General features: G+C 40.5%; 4 protein-coding genes across 5 annotated transcripts in view; all 4 read right to left on the reverse strand.

The window, feature by feature from the left end:
- The window catches only part of LOC117520479 (protocadherin gamma-A11-like), a 35355-nt gene extending 30927 nt beyond the window's left edge, over positions 1 to 4428 (reverse strand). The window contains 2 exon segments of the mRNA XM_034181820.1: positions 3381 to 4007; positions 4009 to 4428. Of these exon segments, the coding sequence (XP_034037711.1) occupies positions 3381 to 4007; positions 4009 to 4413 (1032 nt within the window). The 5' untranslated portion in view covers positions 4414 to 4428.
- LOC117519820 (protocadherin gamma-A11-like) overlaps positions 1 to 19422 on the reverse strand; it is a 911360-nt gene that overhangs the window by 539550 nt on the left and 352388 nt on the right. The window lies entirely within an intron of this gene.
- On the reverse strand, positions 4414 to 11166 carry LOC117520480 (protocadherin gamma-A11-like). The gene is made up of 2 exons (XM_034181821.1): positions 8800 to 11166; positions 4414 to 4452 (listed from the first exon to the last, which is right to left on the reverse strand). The coding sequence occupies exons 1-2, from the start codon at positions 11164 to 11166 to the stop codon at positions 4414 to 4416; spliced, it is 2406 nt and encodes an 801-aa protein (XP_034037712.1).
- Positions 11326 to 19399, reverse strand: LOC117520481 (protocadherin gamma-A11-like). Its single transcript, XM_034181822.1, has 3 exons — positions 16997 to 19399; positions 13342 to 13566; positions 11326 to 11337 (listed from the first exon to the last, which is right to left on the reverse strand). Exons 1-3 carry the CDS (start codon positions 19382 to 19384, stop codon positions 11326 to 11328), a joined length of 2625 nt encoding a protein of 874 aa, XP_034037713.1. The 5' UTR covers positions 19385 to 19399.

The raw sequence follows: 19422 nt of genomic DNA on the forward strand, positions 1-19422 counted from the left end.
TTCGGGCTGGTATTAATTCTAAATCGTACACTTAATGATATCCACTTCTGTACCAGGTCAAATGTTCTCTGGTGTGTTTTAAAAGGGATTTCTTTTTTAGAATATGCCACAGTATTGAAACACTCTTCAGCACCATGGACAGAGATTGAATGATGGGAAATAAATGAGAGCCTGTTGAGTATAGATGCAGAAGATGAACAGAGACAAAGAAACAAAAGAGCTTTTCATGTTGCATTTGTTAAACTTTATAAATGAGGTAACTGTTGGAGGCAAGAACAAAAAATAAATAAATAAATAATAAGAAAAAGCAGATCATTATTCCATGTATCAGAGTCACAGCAGCTGTTCTATTCGTAAACACTTGAGAGGCACCTCGCCTACGGGGGGCGCACAAACACTTTCATGCTCATGCAGTCTTTCAGCATCACACCTGCATGCTTTGACACTAAATTTATGTTATTTGTGATAACATTTCAGCAAAACACGCTTCTCAGTATTATATAAAAATTGACAGTTAAGAAGAAGAACATCACATTTGTTTTGACCACATGCATTTACTCTCAAGAACATGAGAAGCAAGGTGACTGGGTTATGTCATCGAAAACTCACCTTCAGAGTGACAGAATATGACACAGAGCTGTACCTCAGGGACAAAAATCCATGCATTTTCAAAAATGGTGATGTTAGGAGACAAAGGTTCTCTGACTCAAAACATGCATTTGCAAAGAATTGTGAAAGGATGTTCATCATCTCACACTGGACATTCATAAACAAGTAGACAGACATCAACATACTCACATTTACACCTATGATGAAGATACAAAAATCAATTTAAGTAGCCTGACTTCCTCTGGACTGTTGCAGTAAACAAACCAAGCTGAAGACATCCAAACAAACATGGAGTGAACGTTGCAACAATACCAATGATCCACCTGACAAACACACAACATTCCAGAACTTCAGTGCCTAGGTAAAACACAGAACTTTACCTTTAGAAATGAGAAAACCTCTATTTTATTGACAAAACACAATGGAAGGTTAGGGCCCCTTCACACATAGGACGAATGTGGTCAAACTGCACATGAAGCAGGAATCGCATGCAATACATGTAAAACTGGAGCTGCCACCAACGCCTCTTACACCTGTTGCTACAACTATTTGCACACCCTAGTGACTGAAAGACAGAGCGTACCCTGTGAGAGCCCATTCGATCCCTCTCGCGACAGGTGTCGGCCAGATTCCAGGTGATACACATGAACATCCAACACTGCTCGCTTGCCACATAGAAAATTTGTGGTCATTTGTGCTGTTAGCACAAATACAGTCAGCAGACAATCACTTTTGAGCTGGATGTGAAATTTGAGTGCTCCCACAACTGTGGCGTTGCCAAGCACACATGTGATGTGCCACAGTGTCGGCTCCCCCCCACAACACGTGGGTGTGTGTTTTGTGCGCTTCCCCCAACAAGTGTATGCGTGTGGTTCGCCACCCCCACCCCACTCCTGCAGGCGAGGTGCCTCTCATCTGATCACAGAGTGACACCTTGGTCTGTGCTCTGAATGGACAGGGGTCATGGCTGACTGACAGTAGCAGCGGCTGTTGACAACGCAGGTCCTGGACATCAAAGCTGCAGAACATGTACTGTGTTTTGACGAACACGTATGTGTGTATGTGTCAGTGTGTGTGTTCTTGCTGTCCTCATGTGGAAATACATAAAAAAAATATGTATTGCTTTTGTGACAGGCTGGAGAGTGCACACACTGACAGGCTGTCTGAGCTGAAATGGACCGTCAGTTCATGTGGACATGCAGCAGGCCATCTAAATGTCACGTCTGTCTGACAGGACAGACATGCCCTGTGAGAGGCGTGCCGCAGGACTATATGACAAGCCAACAGTGCGACATAGGACAAATATGCTACTTTCAATCACGTATCAATAGAAATATGTCGTAACAAACGCCAAGCTTTTTCTCCTTTTTTTTTTATATGTTTTTGTACTTGTTGATTTCAGGTATTTTTCCACACCTTTTATAGGACAGCAATGGGAGCGCAGTGGTAAAGTTTGTGGCTGGCAAACAGAGCTTCTGTACACTGCAGGTTTGAATACCGTGGGTGACATATTTTTCTTTTTTTTTCACAGCAGCTGTGCAATGTGGTTACACACGCTCCAGCTGCTCGCACTGTGTTCCCATTGTGACAGTTCTGTGCACGACACCGATGCATACATGAAACCGTTGCAGTGGGTTTGTTCACATCTGCCCACTGGCTCAATGTTTTTGTGGTTCACTCATACGAACTGTTCCACTGTGATTCTCTCAGATTTGTACTTATTTGTACTATGTGAAGGGACCCGTAATGTGGACTTCAGCTGGCTTCATGTTTCATGTTCAGCCCACTCTCTTGGAAGACAAAGAAAAATTATTTTGTTGCTGAAATTGCTGGCACATTCTCATAATCATCATCATCAGTCTGACCAAAACCACAATACAGTTTGATGCAGGGAAAGCATGTTATCCAATATTAGACTGAGTCACAAGATTTTATGTTTCCCTTGAAGTGCAAATACCTGGATGATTACATGTCTTAAAACGTGGTATTAGGCTGCTTAAAATAAAAGTTGCATCAAGAGTGATGTACACATGAGTAAAAATGAATAAATGTTCAGACCTACCTCTGGTGAATAATTAGACTGTTCAAATGCCTCTTTCAAATGCCAAAATTCTGTTGGGCTTTTCTTCAGAGTCTGTTGTGCAAGCATTGTGTTGTCTTTATATGATATAGATGACACAAACTTAAAGTCACTGGTTCTTGACCTCACACCAAGGATGATAATAATGAAGGTAATAATGATAATAATAATGATAATAATGAAGGTCATGGAAAAGGTGGACACTGATGCAGGGGCGGGGTACAGTATCTGAGGAGAGTTGTCATTCACATCTGTGATGAAGACACTGACGGTCACGTTGCTGCTGAGTGGAGGAGAACCGTTGTCTCTGGCCATCACGTGGACTTTCAAACTCCTGAACTGTTCATAATCAAAGGACCTGACAGCGTGGATCACCCACATGTCTCCGTTAACAGACAGATAAGAGGACACCGGGGCTCCATTCACCTCACCAGGTAAAAGAGAATAAATCACTGTTCCGTTTTGTCTCCAGTCAGGGTCTCGAGCAGAAACAGAACATAAAGTGGATCCAGGATTGTTGTTTTCAGTCACGTGGGTGCTGTAGGACTGTTCCAAAAACACAGGTGGGTTGTCGTTGATATTAGCTACAGACATAATTCACGGTCCAAATGTCCTGTTGTCACCAGAGAATAAAAGTTTTTAATGGAAGGAACAATTTAAAAGGGACATTTTGTTGAATGGAGCAGCGGACCTGTCTGTTTGTCTCTGAGTCTCTGTCCTGAACATTAATGATTTCCACCTCTGTACCAGGTGACGCATTCTCCGCCACTGGATTAATCAAGGAGGTCACGAATATAACAGGAAAATTATCATTCACATCAGTAATATCAATAACTACTTTGGAATGAGATGAAAGTCCAAATCCATCTTTCGCATCAACACGCATTTCATATTTGGATTCACTCTCATAATCTATTTCTCCTGTCACTTTTATTTCTCCAGTTTTGCTGTTCAAATTAAATACTTTTTTAGCCCGTTCTCATATTCGACTAAATTCATACGTCACTTCTCCATTAACTCCCTCGTCTGCATCAGTTGCACTCACGGTGATGACGACAGTATCGAGGGCGGAGTTTTCAGGTAGGCTGCTTTTGTATACAGCCTGTTCAAACACTGGGGCGTTATCATTAGCGTCCAGCACAGTTACGTGGATCGTGGCAGTTCCAGATTTTTGTGGATTTCCACCATCAACTGCAACAAGAATTAATTTTAAATCATGTTCCTTTTCACGATCCAACTCTTTATCCAACACCAACTCCACGTTTTTAGACCCATCAGTGTCATCACGAACTGATAAAATAAAATGATCATTTTTTTTCCAAGCGGTACAGTTTCACCGCATTTTGTCTAACGTCTGCGTCATGCGCGTCACTGAGACGATAACGAGCTCCTTTAACTGCTGATTCCCTTATTTCTAATTTTACAGTATATTTTGGGAAAACAGGTGAACTGTCGTTTACATCCTGTATAAATAAAGAGATCCGATGTAGTTCCAAAGGTTTCTCGAGGACTAATCCGAATTTAAGCGCACACGATACCTTCTCTCCACACAGCTCCTCTCGGTCTATCCTCTGTTTGATCACAACATCCCCCGTTTTATCATCAATATGGCAAAAATGTTTAATATCGTCTTCCGAATTAATCCGCGCCTTCTGAAAAGAGAATGATCCGATTTCCAGGCCGAGATCGTTGGCTCCGTTTCCAACAATGGATCCAGGTCTCATCTACTCCAGAACCGAGTAACTGAGGTCTGCGGCTGTCACCTGGACGATGAGCGCAAATGCGCACATAAAACTGAGTAATAGTATTCCTTTGTGGCTCATTTTTCCTTCAAAAAATCCGAAAATGACGTTGATTCTAATCGTAAAAACAATTCACGGACCTCCAATCACAATGGCTGCTCGGCGTCTGAAGGCTGAAGGACTGCGTTCTTATCGAGGTGGAGAAATGAGTTTGCCTCACATCTGCAAGTGAGTAGCGACACTCTGAGATCAAATAGAATATTGCAATAAAAAAAATGTCCAGCGAAAGAGCAGAGACTTTCTGATATGAGTCAGTGAAGTATTCTACATTTGGTTATAAGTAATTAAAAAAAATCGCACATTAACTTTCTTGTTTATAAGCGTAATTACTTCAAAACGTGAACGTGGTAAACAGTTCAGCACCATGGACAGAGTGCAATCAGAGGTAAAACATCCACAAACCGTGGTCACATTTCAGCTAAGATACAAGACTATGTGGAATTCTGAGAAACATTTATGAACAAGGCGAAGTCCAAATTTTAAATAAATGTGTAAGTCATTAAGTAAGTAAGTAAATAAATCAGATGGCTCTACTTGTTTGGCGAGCACGGATGTCGCTCTTGAGAGCCACACGTTCAGTGGTTGAATCCCGTTTCAATTATATTAAGTTGTCTTTTCACAAAATGAATGACGGTAAAATTTGCTCATATTTTAACAACTATATTTTTCAATTAAGGAGCTTCTTACATTTCAGAGGCTGTTTCAATTTGTACGAGCACAAGAGATCAGCGTTTCTTTGCAGCGGCTGTGATAGAAAAGTATTTTCTATTTGTCGCCCTGCCATGGACTGGCGTCCTACCCAGGGTGTAACCTGTTTCTCATCCTATGAGTGTTGGAATAGACTCCATACCACTACCGCCGTGACCCCAGATTGGAGAAAGCAGGTATAGAAAATGAATGAATAAATACGAACCACTGCATGATCTTTATTCATTTATTTATTTATTTTTGGCCTTTTGAGTAACTAATCAAATAATTCTACTTAAACATTCTATGCAAAAAATTTGTGCCATGAATACAATCAACAACCCACAAACAAAGTTTTCTGAAGAAAATGCATGTATTCAATGTCTCACGGCAAGTCGTGATTCAGCAGCATGAAATATACATTAATCTATTGGTTCGTGATATTGTGACGAAAAGCTCCTCATTTTCATCACTGCAGCACGAATTCATTCTAATTCATTCCGTGATGGCTGCACGAAAATAAAAGTGAAGCGGGGGGGGGGGGGGAGTGTCGGGGGTGGTTACGGTTAGGGATGGGGGAAGGAGTAGGGTTAGTGGCTGCAACCTAAAAAAAAGTCACGAAAATTGAACTCATTTCATGACATGAGTACGAAAAAAAAAAAAAAAACGTGAGATTGGGCTGCAAAAAAACATTTGTTCTTGTGTTTTGGAAAATATTTTGTGATTGATATATTTCCTTAAACACAGTGAGAACAATTAAAGCCAGTGTAACAGCAAATCACAAATTTTGAACAATTCCAAATACACCACATCAAAAATAAATGGCAAGTACTTCAACTCAGTTTAAGAAAACCACACTAAACAATAAATAAATGAATGCATTTTAAAATTGTAAAGGTGAGACTGGATGATGTGACTGTTCACCGTCTCTCAAACACTTTAAATAATCCTTCTGAGGAAAACATATGTATTGTAAATGCCATTCCAGAAAATTTGTCAAACAAAGGTGTGTTTGAAAGAGAAGTCCACAGATATTTTTGTTTATTCATTTGTTTTGTTGAACATAAAAATTACAAAAATATATATATATATATATATTGTCACCAGGAAAAAGAGACAATACTTTGCACCATGATGTCTCCTCTCATGGTTTTGGACAGGAAGAGAACATAACAGGGGAACAGTGTTTGTTGTTTTCTGTCAAGCAAGTGCTGCATAACTGATAAAAAATCAGGTTGGTTGTCGTGACTATCAGCTACAGAAAACTGAACCGTTTTAGAGGAAGACAAAAGGGGAGAGCATTCATTGGTAGCTGTGATTCTAATGTTGTAATGAGACACTAATTTATCATCCAAATCTCCTGATGTCATCAGAGAATAAGGATTTTAAAACTGAAGGTATCAGCTGAAAGAGGAAATTCCTGAGAGGGGAACCAATTCTGACTGTTATTAATTCTAAATCGTACACTTAATGATATCCACTTCTGTCCCAGGTAAAATATTCTCTGGTGTGTTTTAAAAGGGATTTCGGCTTTGCTTGAGCTGCTGCCCCCATGAACCGACTCTGTATAAAGTGGAAGAAAATGGATGGATGGATGGATGGATAGATAATATGCCACAGTATTGAAAACACTTCAGCACCATGGACAGAGTTTGAATGTTGGGAAATAAATGAGAATTTAGATGCAGAAGATGAACAGAGACAAAGAAACAGAAGAGGTTTTCATGTTGCATCTGTTAAACTTCATAAATGAGGTAACTGTTGGAGGCAACAACAAAAAATAAAAGCATATCATTATTAAATGTATCAGAGTCACTCATAGATCGTTTGTTCAGACTTGAACAGTTTCAGCATCGCACCTGCATGCTTTGGCACTAAATTGTGATTTCTTTCATAACATTTTAGCAAATCATGCATCTCAATATTATATAAAAATTGACAGTTAAGAAGAAGATAATCACATTTGTTTTGACCACATGCATTTACTCTCAAGAACATGAGAACTAAGGAGACTGGGTTAATATGTCGTCGAAAGTTCACCTTCAAAGTGATAGAATATGACACAGAGCTGTACCTCAGGGACAAAAATCTATGCATTTTCAAAAAATGGTGATATTAGGAGACAAAGGTTCTCTGACACAAAACATGCATTTGAAAAGAACTGTGGAGGCATGTTCATCATCTCACACTGGACAATCATACACAGGCAGACAGACATATACTCACATTTACACCTATGATGAAGTTATAAAAATTAATTTATGTAGCCTGAATTCCTCTGGACTGAAGCAGTAAACAAACCAAGCTGAAGACATCCAAACAAACATGGAGTGAACGTTGCAACAATACCAGTGATCCACCTGACAAACACACTCCATTCCAGAACTACAGTGCCCAGGTACAACACAGAACTTTATCTTTAGAAGCGAGAAAACTTCTATTTTATTGCCAAAACACAATGGAAGGTTAGGGTCCCTTCACACATAGGACGAATGTGGTCAAATTGCGCATGAAATGCGCATAAAGCAAGAATTGCATGCAATACGTGTAAATTCGGAGCTGCCGCCAGCGCCTCTTACACCTGTTGCTACAACTATTTGAGCACACCAGCGACTGAAAGACAGAGTGTGCCCTGTGAGAGCCCATTCAATCCCTCTCGCGGCAGGTGTCGGCCAGATTCCAGGTGATACACACGAACATCCAACACTGCTCCCTTGGCACTTAGAAAATGTGTGGCCATTTGCACTGTTAGCACAAATACAGTCAGCAGACGATCTGAATGTCATGTTCGTCTGACAGGACACACATATCCTGTGAGCGGCACGCCACAGGACTATATGACAAGCCAACAGTGTGACAAATGCATCACATTCAGTCATGTATCCGCAGAAATATGCGGTAATGAATGCCATTTGGTCACTTATCACTGAGCTTTTTTCTCTATTTTTAAAAATGACATTTTTGTCCTTGTTGATTTCAGGCATTTTTCCACACCTTTTATAGGACAGCAATGGCAGTGCAGTGGTAAAGTTTCTGGCTGGCAACCAGAGCTTTTGTACAATGCAGGTTTGAATCCCGTGTGTGACATGTTTTTTTCACTGTGCAATGTTGTTACACATACTCCAGCTGCTCACACTGTGTTCCTGCTGTGATGGTTCCATGCACGACACCTTCACATGCACGAAACCTTTGCAGCAGGTTTGTTCACATCTGCCTGTCGGCTCAGTGTGGTTCGCTCCGACGTGATTCACCCTGATTTGTACTATGTGTGAAGGGGCCCGTACTGTGGAATTCAACTGGTTTCATGTTTCATGTTCAGCCCACTCTCTTGGAAGACAAAGAACAACTCATTTTCAGAAATGTTGCTGGAATTGCTGACACATTCTCATAATCATCATCATAATCATCACCATCAGTCTGACCAAAACCGCAATAGGGTTTGCTGCAGGGAAAGCATGTTATCCAATATTAGACTGAGTCACAAGATTTGATGTTTCCCTTGAAGTGCAATTACCTGGATGATTACATGCCTTAAAACGTGGTATTAGGATGCTTAAAATAAAAGCTGCATCAAGAGTGATATAAATATACAAGTAAAAATGAATAAATGTTCAGTCCTACCACTGGTGAATCATCAGACTGTTCAAATGCCTCAGAACATTGTGTTGGACTTTTCTTCAGAGACTGTTGTGCAGGCAGCGTGTTGTCATTATAAGAGGACACAAACTTAAAGTCACTGGTTCTTGATCCTGTTGTCAGGTAGGTGTCATAATTTATGCTGAGTAATGTTCCTGTTCCATCAACATCTGAGTAATGAGGAGGAGGATAACCACTGGGGATGGTGACTGCTCCATCAAACAACATTCTGGGTTTTCTTCTGTGACAAAATTTCACACCAAGGGTGATGATAATGAAGGTCATGAAAAATGTGGACACAGATGCCAGTGCGATGATGAGATAAGAGGTCAGTTTGGAACTGTCCAAGTAAGAAGACACGTCCTTCATCTCTGGTATCTCAGCCAAGTTGTCAGAAATGAGTAAATACATGGAACAGGTGGCAGACAGAGAAGGCTGTCCATTATCTTTAACTGCTACAATAAGGTTCTGTTTCATGCTGTCAGATTCAGAAATGTCCCGCTGTGTCCTGATCTCTCCACTGTGGACATCAATAGTGAAAAGTCCCGGATCAGTGGATTTCACTACATGATAGGACAACCAGGCATTCTGTCCAGAGTCCGAGTCCACTGCGATCACTTTGGACACCAGAGAGCCTCCTTGTGAGGCTTTGGGGACCAGCTCGGTCATGAAGGAGTTGCCCTCCGGAGCGGGGTACAGTATCTGAGGAGAGTTGTCATTCACATCTGTGATGAAGACACTGACGGTCACGTTGCTGCTGAGTGGAGGAGAACCGTTGTCTCTGGCCATCAGGTGGACTTTCAAACTCCTGAACTGTTCATAATCAAAGGACCTGACAGCGTGGATCACCCCCGTGTCTCCGTTAACAGACAGATAAGAGGACACCGGGGCTCCGTTCACCTCACCAGGTAAAAGAGAATAAATCACTGTCCCGTTTTGTCTCCAGTCAGGGTCTCGAGCAGAAACAGAACATAAAGTGGAGCCAGGTTTGTTGTTTTCAGTCACGTGGGTGCTGTAGGACTGTTCCAAAAACACAGGTGGGTTGTCGTTGATATCAGCTACAGATAAATGAACAGTTTTAGAGGAGGACAGAGGTGGAGAGCCCTCATCAGTAGCTGTGATTGTGATGTTGTAATTAGACACTAATTCACGGTCCAAATGTCCTGTTGTCACCAGAGAATAATAGTTTTTAATGGAAGGAACCAACGTAAAGGGAACATTATGCTGAATGGAGCAGCGGACCTGTGCGTTATTCTCAACGTCTGAATCTTGAACATTAATGATTCCCACCTCTGTACCAGGTGACACATTCTCTGGTAAACTGTTTATCAAAGATTTTATAAATATAACAGGAGCATTATCATTCGCATCAGTAATATCAATAATTACTTTAACATCGGATGAAAGACCAAATCCATCTTTAGCATCAACACGCATTTCATATTTGGATTCACTCTCATAATCTATTTCTCCTGTGACTTTTATTTCTCCAGTTTTGCTGTTCAAATTAAATACTTTTTTAGCCCGTTCTGATATTCGACTAAATTCATACGTCACTTCTCCATTAACTCCCTCGTCTGCATCAGTTGCACTCACGGTGATGACGACAGTATCGAGGGCGGAGTTTTCAGGTAGGCTGCTTTTGTATACAGCCTGTTCAAACACTGGGGCGTTATCATTAGCGTCCAGCACAGTTACGTGGATCGTGGCAGTTCCAGATTTTTGTGGATTTCCACCATCAACTGCAACAAGAAGCAAATTTATATCATGTTCCTTTTCACGGTCCAGCTCTTTATCCAACACCAACTCCACGTTTTTAGACCCATCAGCGATATCACGAACTGTTAAAAGAAAATGCGCATTTTTGTCTAAGATGTATATTTTCACAGCATTTTGTCCAATGTCTGCGTCATGCGCTCCATTAAGACGATAACGAGCTCCTTTAACTGCCAATTCGCTTATCTCAAGTTTTACTGTTTCTTTTGGGAAAACAGGTGAATTATCATTTACATCCTGCACAAGCAGTGAAATATGATGCAGCTCCAGAGGGTTCTCGAGGACTAATTCGAATTTAAGCGCACACGATACCTTCTCTCCACACAGCTCCTCTCGGTCAATCCTCTGTTTGATGACAAAATCTCCCGTTTTTAGATCAATATCACAATATTGCTTGTATTTTCCTTCTGCATCAATACGAGCTCTCCGAGCTGGTAATTTTCCTTTTTCCAGTCCGAGATCCTTGGCTATATTTCCAACAATAGATCCAGGCCTCATCTCCTCCGGAAAAGAATAGCTCAGCTCTGCTGCCGTCATCTGAACGTAGAAAATAAAACCACACACAAAGCGCAGCATCCTATTGGATTTAGCGATCGTTAAAAAAAAAAACTGACGTAAAAAAACAATTATTTTCCTGTCTTTTTGCGGCAGCAACATCAAAATGGTACCACCCAGAAGCGCCTCTCGACCAACAATGGAAGGTTTGATGGGTATTTTTCTTCTGTGTGGTGAAATTCAGCTTGTGATCTGCAAGTGAGCAGCGACGCCGTGGGTTCACTTAAAACAGTGCAATGGAGTACGTGATAAATGTAAAGGAAAATGCACTGCATTGCTTTGGCAATGAATAAAAATGACCACTTTGAAACATTTAGCATCATACAGTCCTCAGTATCTAACAAATTGTGCAGATTTAATAATAATAATAATAATTTTTGCGATTATTGTGGATGATGGTGTTGTAGTCGAAGAAGAAGTCAGTGTCGAATACATACAGTTCCTCTCATTGTCCTTAGAAGCAGACAGACAGACGGATGGATGGAACAATATGACTCAACGGATTGTCTCAAGAACACAATGTTATTCATTTTCCCAAACAGAGCTCCAAAACAAAACAAAACACACACTTGACACGTAGAGGCAGGTTCACCATCTTGGATTCCATGATCACAAAAATATAGAGATACATGTTCATACGTTTAAACACCAATGATCATGTTATAAAATACTATTTATGTAACCTGACTGTCTCTAGAGTCTAGACTGTAGGAGTAAACAGACCTTCCAGACCTACCTCTAGTGACTTGTCAGATTGATCAAGTGCCATTCATTCATTAGTAGCTGTGATTCTAAAGTTGTAATGACACACTAATTTATAGCCCAAATCTCCTCTTTTCACCAGAGAAACCTATTTTTGTAACTGAAGGTAGCTGAAAAACAAAATTCTCAGGAGGGGCACCACATCTGTCGGTATGTGTTTTCAAAGGGATTTCATTCAGATAATATGCCCAAGTATTGATAAAACTCGTCAGCACCATGGACAGAGTTTGAATGATGAGAAGTAAAATGAAAGATAAAGTAACAATTCTGACTTTTTTTTTAAGAGTTTTTGTGTAGTAGAGAAGCTTGAATCTTCGACTGGACTGGGTTGCTTGACGCGAGGACGTTTTGCTTCAAATCACAGAAGCTTCCTCACCTAAAATTCTTGCTCTGGAAGTCTGACTTCTGTCCGACTCTTGTAGAGAAGAATAAAACAGAAGCCAACAAAAGCTGGAGTTTTAAACCTAACCAGACCCCTCCTACTGAGAGGCAGACTGCTATAGGCTAGTGACTAAACAATAGCTCTAATTAGCAACTATTGTGCTGTAGTTAGCACACCTAATGGCAGGTCAGCTGTCCCTCTAATGATGGGATGGATGCCTTTCTGATGGGTCCCTTGATGACGTGAATGACTCATTACCATGAACAAAAGACTGAAACTCCTTTGACCTGAGTGCCCCGTTGTAAACAGGGGATAAAGTGTGTCTCAGACCCCCTCCCCGGTTAAGGCTGGGTTTCAAACGTTTCACAAAGAATGCCTCCTTGACCCCTCTCTCAAACCATTTCTTCTCTCTGGCTAATATTTTAACTTCCTTGTCCTCAAACGTGTGGTTAGTGTCTTTGAGGTGGAGGTGAACTGCAGACTGAGGTCCACTGGCGCCCTCTCTGCGGTGCTGGTATAGCCTTTTGTGTAAAGGTTTCTTCGTTTCACCTATGTAGTGTTCGTTACAGTTTTCCTGACATCTGATAGAATACACTACATTGCTCTGTTTGTAACTAGGGATCATGTCCTTAGGGTGAACTAATTTCTGTCTCAAGGTGTTAACCGGTTTAAAGTAAACTGGGATTTTGTGCTGTCTGAAGATCCTCTTTGGTTTTTCTTCTTGTCTCCATCTCCTGTCTATCTGGTCTGAGAACAAAGAGACCAGATAGACAGGAGACGGAGACAAGAAGAAGAGGAGTGTCTCTCCCTTATTTAGCAGGAGTAGGGGAAAAACTACAGAGGAGTTTCACCGCATTTTGTCCAATGTCTGCGTCATGCGTGCCATTTATACAATAACGAGCTCCTTTGACTGCCGATTCTCTTAATTCTAATTTTACTGTATCCTTTGGAAATACCGGTGAATTATCATTTATATCCTGAATAAGAAGTGAAATGAGATGCAGCTCCAGAGGGCTTTCAAGGACTAATTCGAATTTAAGCACACACGATACCTTCTCTCCACACAGCTCCTCTCGGTCAATCCTCTTGCTGACCACCAAATCTCCCGTTGTGGGACCAATATCACAATATTGCTTGTATTTTCCTTCTGCATCAATACGAGCTCTTCGATCTGGTAATTTTCCTTTATCCAGTCCGAGATCCTTGGCTATATTTCCAACAATAGATCCAGGCTTCATCTCCTCCGGAAAAGAATATCTCAGCTCTGCTGCTGTCATCTGAACGTAGAAAATAAAGTCACACACAAAGTGCAGCATCCTATTGGATTTAGCAATTGTTTAAAAAGAACTGACGTAAAAAACTATTATTTTAATGTCTTTTTGCGGCAGCAACATCAAAATGGTACCCCCCAGAAGCGCCTCTCGACCAACAATGGAAGATTTGATGGGTGTTTTTCTTCTGTGTGGTGAAATTCAGCCTGTTATCTGCAAGTGAGCAGCGACGCCGTGGGTTCACTTAAAATAGTGCAATGGAGTATGTGATAATTGTAAAGAAAAATGCACTGCATTGCTTTGGCAATGAATAAAAATTACCACTTTGAAACATTTAACATCACACAATACTCAATATCTTATAAATTGTGGAGATTTAATAATAATAATAATAATAATAATAATAATTTTTGCTATTATTGTGGATGATGGTGTTATAGTCGAAGAAGAAGTCTGTGTAGAATACATAAAGTTCCTCTCATTGTCCTAAGAAGCTATGTACAGACAGACAGACGGACGGATGGATGTAATAATATGACTCAACGGATTGTCTCAAGAACACATTGTTATTCATTTTCCCAAACAGAGCTCCAAAACAACACAAAACACACACTTGACATGTAGAGGCAGGTTCACCATCTCGGATTCCATGATCACAGAAATATAGAGATACAAGTTCATACGTTTAAACACCAATGATCATGTTATAAAATACTATTTATGTAACCTGACTGTCTCTAGAGTCTAGACTGTAGAAGTAAACAGACCTTCCACATGTCCTCCAAGCAAACATGCAGTGAACATTCCAGCAATGCAAGCGAACCAGATATGCATTCCACTCAGCCCAGTCTCACGTTTTTTTTTGTGCTCCCGTGACGAAATGAGTCAAATTTTCGTGACGTTTTTTTAAACTCACTTTTACTAACCCTACTCCTACCCCCCAACCATAACGTTAACCATAACAAAGATATCATCATCATTGTAATCATCAGGATTATGTTGTATCACCAGCACAGATTTTTTTTATTTTTAATTGAGAAACAAAATTTGCTGTTTATCTTGGAGACCAACTGTTTCGATTTTTTTTTCACATTTTCGATGTGTTGAAAAGTAGTGTTTAAAGAATGACATAAAACTTATGTCAACAGTGACACAAACACAGACAGATATATAAGTCTACCTCTAGTGACTTGTCAGATTGATCAAGTGCCTCAAAAAGTGTCTGGACCACAGGCAGTGTGAGATGATAGATACTTAAACTAATTGGTTCATGAATCTGTTGTCAGGTAGGTTTCATAATTATAAGAGGAAGACAGAGGCAGGAGTAGGCAGAGATGAGCCTATTTTATGAGAGCAAACAGTGACACCATATGTGCTTTTATATTTTATTTTATCTTTTTTCTTTCTGTACATGATACATCCTTGAAGCAGCACAGTGGCTTAGTAGCACTGATTCCTTACAGCAAGATCATGGGATCGCTTCCCACCTGTGGCCTTTCTATGTGGAGTTTGCATTCTCCCTGTGTCTGCGTGGGTTCCCTCTGGGTATTCCGACTTCCTCCCACATCCAAAGACATGCAGGATGGGTGAATTGTAAACTTAAAACTGACCCTAGGTGTGCATGCGAGTATGAATGTGTTTGTCTGTCAATATGTGGACCTGCAACGGATTGACATCCTGTCCAGAGTGTACCCTAACTCATGCTCAATGATGGGGCTGCAGGGAAAGGCTCCAGCATCACCCCCACAACCCCATGAGCATTAATTGGAGTCAGCGGGTATTGACAATGGATGGATGAATGACAGAGGTGGAGAACATTCATTGGTAGCTGTGATTCTAATGTTGTAATGAGACACTAATTTATAGCCCAAATCACCTGTTTGCAACAGAGAAAACTATTTTTGTAACTGAAGATATCACCTGAAAAACAAAATTCTCAGGAGAGGCGCCACATCTGTTAATTATTATCACCTACCTCTGTATCAGGTGAAAGATTCTCTGGTATGTGCTTTAAAAGGGATTTCATTCATATAATATGCCCAAGTACTGAAAACACTCGTCAGCACCATGGACAGAGTTTGAATGATGGGAAGTAAAATGAAAGATAAAGTACCAATTATGACGTTTTTTTTTTTAAGAGTTTTTGTGTTAATGACTAAAACTTGTTTTAAATTTACAGAATAATAGCTACAAAGAGCCTTTTGGGTGTAGATGCAGAAGATAAATGGAGACAAAAACAAACAAACATCTGTTCAACTTAATAAATGAGGCAACTGTTGGAGGCAAAAACAACAACAACAACAAATAATAATAATAAGAAAAAACATAATTATTTCATGAGTCAGAGTCACTCATAGTTTGTTTGTTCAGACTTGAACACTTTTATGCTCCTGCAGTCTTTCAGCATCGCTTCTGCAAGTTTTGCCAGTAAATAACATAATTTATTTTATAACATTTTAGCAAACACATGGTTCTCAGTATTGTCTAAAAATTGACAGTTATAAGATGAAGAATGATAAGAAGAAGAAGCAGATGAAAAAGAAAAAAGATATCATCGACTCTCAGTGACACAAGAAGCAAGGAAGTGATGGATGAATGGGCAGGTGGATGAGAGGTGGAATGGATTTGTCTTCCAGTGTTCACCTTTATGGTGATTGAATCAACCCAGTCTATGACAGGATCAGGTTCGATATGACACAGAGTTGTACCTCAGGGACAATAATGTATGCATTTTCAAAAATGGTGATACTGATACTGCACCTTTGTCTCCTGACAAAGGTGCTCCGACTCAAAACATGCATTTGAAATCTCGTGTGGAGGCATGTTCATCATCTCACACTGGATGATGACAGACATATACATATGCACATTTATTCCTATTGTAATAAGTAATAAAAGACTATTTATGTCACCTGACTTCCTCTGGACTGTAGCAGTAAACAAACAAACCATACTAAATACATCCAAACAAACATGCAGTGAACATTCCAACAATACCAATTATCCACTTATAATACACGCTCCATTCCAGAACTGCATTGCCCAGGTAAAACACAGAACTTTATCTTTAGAAATGAAAAAAAAAAAAAAACACTATTATATTGGCAAAAGACAACAAAAAGTTACTATGGACAACAATTGGTTCATTTTTTATGTTTATGGTCAGAAGACAATCAATAACTCAGTTTCAAGAATGTTGCTGTAATCTATGATGCATTATCATTATTATCATCATAATCATCAGTTTGATCAAAGCCATAATATGTTTTGCCAAAGGCAGAGCATGTTATACAATATTAGACTGAGCCCCAAAATTTGGTGTTAAAATTGGAGTGCAAATACCTGGATGCTGAAATGTGGTATGAGAATGCTTAAAACAAAAGTTGCATCAAGAGTGAACACACATGAGTAATAATGAATAAATGTTCAGTCCTACCTCTGGTGAATCATCAGACTGTTCAGATTCCTCAGAAAATTCTGGTGGACGTTTCTTCAGAGTCTGGTCTGCAGGCAGAGTGTTGTCATTGTAAGATGACACAAACTTAAAGTCACTGGTTCTTGAACCTGTTGTCAGGTAGGTGTCATAATTTATGCTGCGTAAAGTTCCTGTTCCATCAACATCTGCGTAATGAGGAGGAGGATAACCACTGGGGATGGCAACTGCTCCATCAAACAACATTCTGGGTTTTCTTCTGTGACAAAATTTTACACCAAGGGAGATGATAATGAAGGTCAGGAAAAATGTGGACACAGATGCCAGTGCGAAGATGAGATAAGATGTCAGTTTGGAATTGTCCAAGTTAGAAGACACGTCCTTCATCTCTGGTATCTCAGCCAAGTTGTCAGAAATTAGTAAATACATGGAACAGGTGGCAGACAGAGAAGGCTGTCCGTTATCTTTAACTGCTACAATAAGGTTCTGTTTCATGCTGTCAGATTCAGAAATGTCCCGCTGTGTCCTGATCTCTCCACTGGGGACATCAATCGTGAAAAGTCCCGGATCAGTGGATTTGACTATATGATAGGACAACCAGGCATTCTGTCCAGAGTCTGCGTCAACTGCGATCACTTTGGACACCAGAGAGCCTCCTTGCGCATATTTGGGGACCAGCTCGGTCATGAAGGAGTTGCCCTCCGGGGCGGGGTACAGTATCTGAGGAGAGTTGTCGTTCACATCCGTGATGAAGACACTGACGGTCACGTTGCTGCTGAGTGGAGGAGAACCGTTGTCTCTGGCCATCACGTGGACTTTCAAACTCCTGAACTGTTCATAATCAAAGGACCTGACAGCGTGGATCACCCCCGTGTCTCCGTTAACAGACAGATAAGAGGACATCGGGGCTCCATTCACCTCACCAGGTAAAAGAGAATAAATCACTGTCCCGTTTTGTCTCCAGTCAGGGTCTCGAGCAGAAACAGAACATAAAGTGGAGCCAGGTTTGTTGTTTTCAGTCACGTGGGTGCTGTAGGACTGTTCCAAAAACACAGGTGGGTTGTCGTTGATATCAGCTACAGATAACTGAACAGTTTTAGAGGAGGACAGAGGTGGAGAGCCCTCATCAGTAGCTGTGATTGTGATGTTGTAATCAGACACTAATTCACGGTCCAAATGTCCTGTTGTCACCAGAGAATAATAGTTTTTAATAGAAGGAACCAATTTAAAGGGAACATTATGCTGAATGGAGCAGCGGACCCGTGCGTTATGCTCAATGTCTAAATCCTGAACATTAATGATTCCCACCTCTGTACCAGGTGACACATTCTCTGGTAAGTGGTTCATCAGTGATTTCGTAAATATAACAGGAGCATTATCATTCACATCAGTAACATCAATAATCACTTTTGAATGAGATGAAAGACCAGCTCCATCTTTTGCATCAACACGCATTTCATATTCGGATTCACTCTCATAATCTATTTCTCCTGTGACTTTTATTTCTCCAGTTTTGCTGTTCAAATTAAATACTTTTTTAGCCCGTTCTGATATTCGACTAAATTCATACGTCACTTCTCCATTAACTCCCTCGTCTGCATCAGTTGCACTCACGGTGATGACGACAGTATCGAGGGCGGAGTTTTCAGGTAGGCTGCTTTTGTATACAGCCTGTTCAAACACTGGGGCGTTATCATTAGCGTCCAGCACAGTTACGTGGATCGTGGCAGTTCCAGATTTTTCTGGATTTCCACCATCAACTGCAAAGAGAACTAAATTTAAATAATGTTCTTGTTCACGGTCCAGCTCTTTATCCAACACCAACTCCACGTTTTTAGACCCGTCAACGTCATCACGAACTGATAAAATAAAATGATCATTTTTTTGTAAGCTGTACAATTTCACTGTATTTTGTCCAATGTCTGCATCATGCGCGTCACTGAGACGATAACGAGCTCCTTTGTCCGCTGATTCCCCGATTTCTAATTTCACTGTATCTTTTGGAAAAACGGGTGAATTATCATTTATATCCTGAATAAGAAGTGAAATACGATGCAGCTCTAGAGGGCTTTCAAGGACTAATTCGAATTTAAGCGCACACGATACCTTCTCTCCACACAGCTCCTCTCGGTCAATCCTCTTGCTGACCACCAAATCTCCTGTTTTCAGATCAATGTCACAATATTGCTTGTATTTTCCTTCTGCGTCAATACGAGCTCTTCGATCTGGTAATTTTCCTTTTTCCAATCCGAGATCCTTGGCTAAATTTCCAACAATGGATCCAGGCCTCATCTCCTCCGGGAAAGAATAACTCAGCTCTCCTGCCGTCATCCGAAAGAAAAAAATAAAGCCACACACAAAGCGCAGCATCCAGCTGTATTTGACGGTCATTGTTCTTAAAAAAAAACGACACATAACTCTTGTTTCCT

This window comes from Thalassophryne amazonica, chromosome 11, assembly GCF_902500255.1.
Source record: "Thalassophryne amazonica chromosome 11, fThaAma1.1, whole genome shotgun sequence".
NCBI classification, from domain to species: Eukaryota; Metazoa; Chordata; class Actinopteri; order Batrachoidiformes; family Batrachoididae; genus Thalassophryne; species Thalassophryne amazonica.